Source organism: Ooceraea biroi, chromosome 2 (genome assembly GCF_003672135.1).
Source record: "Ooceraea biroi isolate clonal line C1 chromosome 2, Obir_v5.4, whole genome shotgun sequence".
In the NCBI taxonomy this organism is placed as follows: domain Eukaryota; kingdom Metazoa; phylum Arthropoda; class Insecta; order Hymenoptera; family Formicidae; genus Ooceraea; species Ooceraea biroi.
Window position 1 is genome coordinate 18,546,861 of NC_039507.1, and position 9,474 is coordinate 18,556,334.

The 9,474-nt window shown below is 32.2% G+C and overlaps 1 protein-coding gene across 9 annotated transcripts in view; it reads left to right on the forward strand.

Annotated features, from left to right (window-relative positions):
- LOC105281913 overlaps positions 1-6,836 on the forward strand; it is a 67,877-nt gene extending 61,041 nt beyond the window's left edge. For 2 of the 9 annotated variants that reach the window (XM_026967897.1, XM_026967898.1), the window contains exons 2-8: positions 2,393-3,327; positions 3,453-3,613; positions 3,707-3,866; positions 4,092-4,307; positions 4,607-4,690; positions 5,143-5,386; positions 6,401-6,836. In XM_026967897.1, the coding sequence (XP_026823698.1) occupies positions 2,815-3,327; positions 3,453-3,613; positions 3,707-3,866; positions 4,092-4,307; positions 4,607-4,690; positions 5,143-5,386; positions 6,401-6,552 (1,530 nt within the window). In that variant the 5' untranslated portion in view covers positions 2,393-2,814 and the 3' untranslated portion in view covers positions 6,553-6,836. Of the gene's footprint in view, positions 1-2,392; positions 3,328-3,452; positions 3,615-3,706; positions 3,867-4,091; positions 4,308-4,606; positions 4,691-5,142; positions 5,387-6,400 lie in introns of those variants that run through there. The other 7 variants (XM_026967902.1, XM_026967900.1, XM_026967899.1 and 4 more) reach the window with 7 other exon arrangements.
- The last annotated feature ends 2,638 nt before the right edge of the window (positions 6,837-9,474 follow it).

Here is a 9,474-nt window from a genome sequence, read left to right on the forward strand (position 1 = left end):
TATCATTATTACTTTTTTTACGGCACGATTGCAAATATTTAGAATTTAAATTTGAGAGTGTGCCGTAACCCGACATACTCTATGTGATACGTGCGCCACTCTGCAATCAACATAACTTAAGTTCAATCCCTGACAGAATACATGATGTTTGATATGAATTTTTATTTTTTTATTATTTTCGTTATTACATAGATGTTTTATATATTAGTACATAAATACTTTTACACATACTATTACTATTACATAAATACTGTTGCAAATACTATTGAAATATAAAGTGTTAGAAATTTATATTATATAACCATTTAATGTGTTATTTGGATCATTTATTTACATTTATTATATTGTTAACATATATCATAATTTTTAACAGATATGTCGATGTGGGCGCCCATGTTTCAGAGCTCAGTTTTCGTGTGTCTTAGAAAAACGTTATTTTCTTAAAAACTAGAAACGATATTATAAAAAACATAATACAATATAATAAGAGGCAGTCTCTAGTATATGTATATATGTGTATGCAACTTTTTATTTCGAACTTTAAATTAAGAGATAATCTCCAAAAACAAAATGGTATATCGGGTATATTTGGCGTCTTTCCTCTACATGTCACATAATTTCGAGCAATATTTGCAATTTCCTAAATAATTTTTTGCACATAAGATGAACGAAAGAATATATAAGATCTAAATCTGTCGTGAAAGGAATAAACTTCATGACCTATACGCAAAACGCGCTTACAACGATAAAAGCGCCTCTATAAGTGGCTTGAAAACCACCTGATTGGCTGAAAAGTCACTGAAGGCTTTTTGTAAACGCGTGCTGACTATAGGCCTATTAGTGTCTACCACGTGGCTACTACAGGATACATCGTTTCACAAACTTTATGCGTCACTGAGAATACTTGCAACGCACGTGTGCAATAAGAGTGTCGCTTCCAACACTGTGCTGTGGTGTTTCATTCGCTTTTATGCATTTAAGTGACAACCTACAAACCAGTGCAATTGCTAGTGTAATGCAAAATACATTAATTTCGTATAAGTGTCGTAGATTCATTTATATCGTTTTTTTCTTACAATGGCTACAATAATGAGCCTCCCCGTCGACGTGATATATATAATTCTGGGTTCTAACATTATCAGTGTCAAGATTTTGCAAATTTTTCCTCCACGTGCAAGCATTTTTATCAAATGCTATACCCCAACTCATTTTGGAGGCGAAAGTTCGATCAGAGGTATTTTCTAGTTCCTTGTAATTAAATTTAATTAAAATTTTTATCAAGATATTTATGATACCAAGTTTTAACGGTATGTCATATTGCCACGTTATTGAAACAGAGAATGGAATTTTCTAAAACCAACTATTACATCTATATAAAAAACGATTATATCTACATGGTGAAACAGTGGTAGACCTACAACCTACATCTGTATGAGCAAATATTCTAGGATAGAAATAACTTGCATTTAGTGTATCAGTAAACTTTCTTTTTCTTCTAATTAAGTAGTCTGTACTAAATGATGAAAACCTGCTGTGATCCTCTGCCACTCGCGTGTGTTTTTTTATTAAAAATGGTAGTACGGCTGTTGCGACTAACAATAAGTAGTGAGGATAGATACAAAAATTACACATGTGTGTGTGTGTGCTTTATGACAATCTATTATAGAATACGTTTCATATATTGCTGCTCAGAGAAGAAAAGAGAAGGTTCAGTGTGGGGTCCTTATTATATATATCCATTATCTAGTGACTAATCAAACAAACAGTTTAAAAAGAGATACTTTTTTTAGAGAAAGACTCTTTTGTGTCTGATACAGCTTTCGCATGCGTCAATAACATTTTATATAATTTTATATTAAATTCTTTAGAGATAAGATAAATAAGTAAAGGAGTTTCGGGATCAAGTTGTTGCACTCCTGCTGCCTTGATCCCATTTTGCTATCCTTTCCCACAAAGCTGCCTTTATGTTAAAACGGAACCAGATTGCAGTACTTTTTTGTGATTCGTTTGGATCGTATTTTTCTATCGAAATGCAAGCAACGGAAAAGCTCTTATTATTTTCCTTGAACGTACAACAGATAAAATATAGCGTATAAATTTGGCTCACATGTGTAATACTTGTAATTTTCCTTATGAGGTTTTTCTGTTGTCGTGCAATATGGTGATAAATATAACCATCATAAGGAAGACAAGTCGAAAGATTATATTATTGCTCTTGTTTCTTTTTACATCCTTTTAGAACTCACCTTAGATTTTGCATAAAAAGTATGTGTAATTTCAAGTTTCTTCCATTCGTCAAAATGTATTGCTCTGACAATGATTTTATTTATACAATTACATATCCAATGATTCGAAAACTTAAAAATATTCTTTTCTCACATTTTTATTCCAGATGGCCTGCTTTGAAAAGAGTTCGTCTAATCGAGATGCATAAAGGCTATTTAACTTTTGAAGACTTGATAGAAGCACGAGTAAAATGTAAGAAAGAATTACGGCATTTGTTGGTACAAATGAGCGAAAGTACTACTACAACTGTCCTGATGAGTACTTCCAGGAACGTGTTACAAGAGACCAACTTCGTCATTCTCTTTACGTATGCCATTTACCTGACAAATTCTACTCCTTCCATAATGTAATTCTCGACAAGGAAGAACTTACTTTATTGGTTTATCCAAACAACACAACATATCACTTGAATTATTATTTAGTTATGGATGAATTAATAAGTTTAAATGATCGGTGGAAAAGGTGAGATTTAATAAATAATGAATATTTATTTAAAAGTTTTATGAATAATTAGGAAGTTATACTGTAATGTATATGATAAAGAGATATAACATTTATCAGTTAATATACAAAGTATTAATTTTTAGTGGATATAAGGACAACCTGACAAATATTTATTACGGAAGAATCCTTCTAACATATTTAAGGCATTATCATCTAGAAAACGTATGGCAGGAATTTATAAATCGCCCTCCTAAACACCAGTTACTGGAAGAGGTAATAACTTTTATCATACAATGGTTTCATCCGGAGAAAAATGTCTCTTGCTCGCACATAGATATGGACCTGGATAATATCGCACAACAGGTGATGAAGCATCTTAAAGTTGAGAATCCCAAGCATCCAATATTCTCGGCATCTCGTGAACAATTCTCGAGGTGGAAATACAATAATATCTATAAAAATCAATGGAACAACAGCGAGGGAAGACAGATTATAAATATTCTTTTCAACATACTCTTGTACAAACCAACCTTCGAGGCAGTTATACATTCTTTAAAATCAGATCTCTTTCGACAATACCTATTAATGAAAGATATCGTAAGTTATAGTTTGTAATACATTATGATCAGCTTATATTTTATCTATAGCTTCATATTTATTATTTCTTATTAATGTTAATACTTTTGTTTCTTAAATTATGATATATAGTTAAAACCTTACAGATGAATAGTGTATCGTTGACAATCATATTCCAGAGTGTAGCAAGAAGACTTGGTATATATTGTGATTTAGTATCTTTTCTTAATCCTTATCATAATATTCTGTTTATGGAAGGCGGCAAAGACGAACCATATTATTGGTTATTAAAATGGAAGCCAAAATGGGTAAACTAATTTTTATTCCAATTCATTATATCTTTTCTAAATTTCCATTTTTCTTTTAGTCATACATATACATTTTTATTATTTTATTGCAGTAATGTAACAAACTCTAATGACGAACACTGTTTTTATATCTATCTCAAAGAGGGAAAAGATGGAGCTATTCTGAATAAAAATAACTTGCCCAGAATTAATAATTTTGCGTTAGAATGTCCAATAAGTTTTGATAGATATCCCAGAATAACTTTGGTAGAGGTAATTATTCATGTATATTATATCAAATCTACTAAATGACAAGAATTCATAAAATTGACCATAAGATAATTGGTCACAAACATGCATAGCATAGACATATCATGATATGTTACAATTTACATTATTGACACATTAAAGGGTGATTCGTTTCTAATTTCAAAACATTTTTTATTTTCGAAATTTTTGTAATCTTAGTTTAATTAATGAATGTAATGTTTGTTTTAGCTACTGATAAGATTGTCAAAAAGTTATATAATAGAAATGGAAAATACGGATTATAATTATTATTATCATAGAAGAAATTGTAATAATTTCGAACGAACGTCTGAAGAAGGTCGTTGGTGGACAAGGTTTCTACATCTGGTGCAAGAAGACTTGTTGACATCACTGTATGTTTATATGAGAAAACAAGAAGATGCATTTAAGTTCGTAGATGAATTGGTATGAAACGGTATCTCAATAAGTTTATAACTAAAGAAATGAAATTCCTGTAGTTTTCTTTTCTTTTTTTTTGAAGATAAGATTCATTAATATATTTTTTATGATAAGAATATCTCCATATAACAAAGAATACTAAGATCCATTGTATATATGAATATTTTATTTAGTTTTCCATAAAACTTTTTATTAGGAGTATCGATATGTCTTGAAATAAGCGTATCACATATTTGTCAAATACTATAAATGCAGAAAGAAATGTTTTCACAATAAATAACTTTCGTATTTCCACATATGTGCAGGATGAACTTAGGGCTACATGCTATGCAAGTCGACACATCGATTTAATACAACAGAGAACAACCGACATGTTATCTGAATATAAGGTATGTCCTTACGCGTACGCGTGCCCATTGTTTGTGTGGTAGATAAATATTACACATATGCACAAAAAGATAATATAAATATAATATTCTGTGCATAATTAAATCTTACTTTACTGTCACGACGACATTCTGACAAAGGTGATTTCTTATGCGAGATAATGGCAGAGACAAAAGAAAGCATAAATGTAAAAAATAATGTAGAAAGATTCTAATCGTGATACTACATTAAATTTAATAAGCTGGCGAACGTTAGTGACAATAGACTTCCTTCTATTAGAATTTCCTTAGTACCTTATGTTATTAAAAATGTATGTTATTAATTTATGAAGACGACACAAGCTTCTGTTACTCCACTTTGTCTTCTTTGAAGAGATTATCTTTTATGGGGATGTGTTGTATATGAAATTAAAAAGATAATTATATATTATCGTTAATTATTTTGTACTTTCTAGTCTCGTTACAATGCACCAAGCACAAAACATATAAAATACGTACTCAAACCAAAGCAGAGAGTTGCTGAAATGAAATTTGCAGTTGGAATGATCGTGAAACTTAAAGGTACAAATACTATGTGGCAAGATATACCACTCGTGATAATAGGATGGACGGAGATTGATGATTTGGAACTGAGAGCCAAGAATCAATCTGTATGGTATTTCGTCCTTTATGCAGAGCGAGTATTTCGTATTTGCGAAGGTATAAACAAACTATATTAGATACATTGTTTTAATCTGAATTATATATATTTACTATACACATATATAATTACTATATACAGGATTCCCCTGGGTTAAACGGTCAAACTTAAAATATGATTTTCTTAAACTTAAATTATGATGAGGACTTCAAAATAAAACATTTTCTTCTGGAAGTATGCACGCAAGCGCTTTGATCAAGAGATATTGACTTTTGAGGCTATAGAAGTATAGGATTGAATATAATCGAAATACCTCTTTTTTCGGTATATAGGTCATTGATAGACATTGCATATTTATATAGATTTTGTAACGGAAATATTAATGCTGTTCCCTGTGAATACGCAACGCGATTTCCAAACAGAAAATTGCCAAATAAGATATTGTTATCTTTAACATTTCAACGAATCATTGAGGGAAACTGGGTCATTTAATATGGTGCCACGAACTGATGGAGTTTTTGAACCTCTGCAAAATAAAAGAATAATTGCTATCATATTGCAGCATTTCAACCAAAACCCATCAACAAATATCAGAGGACCTGTTTCTGAGTTAGGAATTTCATCCACACTTATATGAAAAATACTCTCAGTCGATGGAAGTTATCTATCTTCACAGTTATTTTATTGCTGATAGACAACCTCTCTATTGATAAGATTCATCAAGAATAATTATTGTTGATTATTATTGAAAAATAACTGTGTTTTAAGACTGACGAATCCTGTTGGCGTGCAGAAAACTCGAATTTGAATAAATGATTCTCTTTAGTAATTAAGACTGACCATCTAGTCTAATAATTTGCCTATTATGACAAACCTAGATTATTTCAGAATTATTTATTCCTAACAGAACTTACATCCTAATAATTTTAGAAATTAATCTCTTGAGCGAAGCATTTGCGAGCTTCCAAAGATTTTTGTTTTGCTTTGAAGTTCTAAATTCATATTTCAAGTTTGGTCATTTAACCTGGAAGCACTCTGTATAATAACATGATTGTATATATTTTTTATTTCAGTCAGCTTAGAGAAGCTAAATACGCCGACACCTATTACTAATCGCGCAATCGGCGTGTATTTCTGTGAATTCAAAGGCACTTATTATATGCCAAATAAGATGTTAGCAACTGAGTATCCAGACGATGTATTATATTTAATTAACGAATTGTAGCTTTTGTTTAGTGGTATGCGTTTAAGATATAGAATATGTTGTAAACATGATACTGTTGGTCTATCAAATATTGACAACTGTAAAACTATATTTTATAAAATAAAATATTTAGAAAATAATAATTTCAAAAGTAATTGAGCAATGCAGTTTACACGTTAATTATAAATGCGATACGATTTTATACCATATAATAATATGAAGATTTATTGCTTAAAAATGTCCATTGCGTTATACTCACCTTTTAAATTATAAACATCGTAAAAATAAAGTGTAATCTCACGTGACATTTTAAATATATTTATTTTATATCTTTTTGTATACAGAAGTGGAAAATTAAACATATATATCACGCAGAAGGTGTAGATAAGTCGTTAAAAAGTAAAAAAGGTAAATGTTAAAAGTTTTCTGACATTACTCATATATGTAATACTATTATATTGTTATTCATCTATTTTCCCAATAAAATGGAAAATATCATACCTCTAAAAAAACCTTACAAAGGTAAAAAAAATACGCCAAGTAGATAAAAAAGCAAAAATAAGATGAAATCCATAGTTAATTAGCCAAGTAACTAGAAGCAAGTCAGTGTGAGGATTTGTAATTTACTTGGCGTATTTTTTTACCTTTGTAAGGTTTTTTTTAGAGGGATCTCATTACTTTTTGTAAAAATTTTTTATATTTTTTCTGCAAAAAATGTATATGCATTTTTAGCATTTCGAGGCCAACTGTACTTTAGCAATTTTGAATCATTTATTAATTGCCATTCGGTAGCACATATGTACTATGTTTGTATAATGTCCGTCAATTGTACTTTCACCTTGATGAAAACTTCCACTAATAATTTTATACATATTCGCAACAATCGAGATCTTTTCCGTAGGTACAGCTTTCTAAGATATTGCCGGAATTATAATGGAAAACGAAGCGCAATCGTTCTATTCATTTTCGATCAAGTTTCGGAATTAAGTACGGAGTCGCAATCTTTCTTCAGAGCATTCGTTATAAACAAAGTTTCAATTCATTTAGTAATTATCTGTAGTTCTTAGTAATTACAAATCAAGACTTTTACTATATCTTAGTATATTCGCACCAATATATATCTTTTCCAGGTACAGCTTTAATTTTTAAATCTGTCATTTGAATTATTTTAGTATCATTAATTTTAAATGTTTCTATGTATTTTTGTATTGCCGCAATAATATGCCATTGTATTTCTGCTGTGAGATCTCATTCAACATAAAAATGTTGGATAATAAAGATTTATCTACTCGTGCAAATCTTTTTAATTCTTCTAATTGTCAAATATAAATTGTGACAATTTAACATTTTCTCTCTCTCACCCTCTCTCTTTCTTTTTCGATTACGTTCGATGAGTATAAAATGTTCCAAATTATATCTTAAATTGTCATAATTTATATCTTAAAATTAGAAGAATTATTTAATTATCATTGCGACGCAATCACGATTATTTCATTTAAAACAAGTAAATTTAAATTTTTGTATAGTTTTTGCGATTTTTATCTTTATCTTAAAATAAAACAGTATCCATATATTAAAATAATTTTTTATTTATAATAAATTAAATCATGCATGTGTGAACAGCAGCTTGAGGGACAAAATCGCTTTGCATGTGTATGTGCGAGCATATGTACGTGAGTCTGAACCAGAATTTGGAAACGGAAAACTTAACGTCACGATTCTAACGTACGATTATAATAAACTCAGGATTGACTGTACAAATCTTATCCAAATTGGTCGCAATCGAAAGCTTGTACTTATATTATATAATAAAAGTGCCATTAGATTTTTGATAACGGCTTTAGTTACCGAAATATTGTAATCACAAGTTTATGTGACCCGTCAAATGATGTGAATTCCAGATAAGCTATACGGTAGCGCTCGACGTCTATGCACAGAACTTGGTAACGCTCGATGTTTATGCAGTGACTCTCATTGTTCGGAACCTTATTTTTTATTTTTATGTACTTGGCGTCGCGACGCCACCGCGTCGCTTAATCCTCGCCGAGCGAGTCGCACGCAGGCAGGCCTTCGTCCTGGCCGACCACGTTCCGCCGACTTTACGTTTAATTTCGCGCTCGCCGTTACGTGAGTCACATCTTCCCCGCGTTTTGCGAGGACCAGCTGGCGGAGACAGGAAGGGTAACCGGGTAACACGATCTTTCGTTACCTCCGGCGGATGAGGGAAGAAGATCAGAGCGGGGAGGAGGAGGGTGACGAGGGAAGGGACGAGGGGAGGAAAGGACAACCCGTGCCATATTTCAGAAGCACGTCCCACGTTAATGCAGTAATTTCGCAGATAGCGAATTTTGCTGTCGCCCGACGCTAATTGCCGGTGAGGGAGTACAGGACGACGTAATATCGTCGTCTCCGGCGAAAGGGTGCATTTTCCGGAGGAGGGGGGGGGAGATATCACATATGTGTGTGTGCGCGTGTGTGCGTCTATAAATAGACGATCTCGCAATAATTAAAGACTACGCCGCGATAAGGAAACGTTGAAGCGAGCGAGCAAATTTTACGCGTTGCCGCATCTTCGTGCGGGTTCGCGAGCTTCTTCAGCTTCCTCTGGTGTTCGGTTTTCTGCACTGCACCGCGTAATTTCGGGGGGGTTGAAATTTCTCGTACGCACTTAGTCTTCTATGATCGCGGTAGCACGTTTCCGCCGCCCGTTAGCTCTACAAGGATACCGGGAGAAACTGACATCGGGGAGTGTATAGGAGAAGTAGTGAGGAAAGAATCGTGACTCGAATGCAAAGTCATTTCTTTCATCGTTTTACTTGGCTCGTATACTGCGATAGAAAAGATTCCTCGCTTCAGGCTCGAAAGTTCTAAGAACACTCGTTAATTATTCCAATCTTATTCATACGCACGAGAGGCATGATTATCAAAAAGTTGCTGCTACAA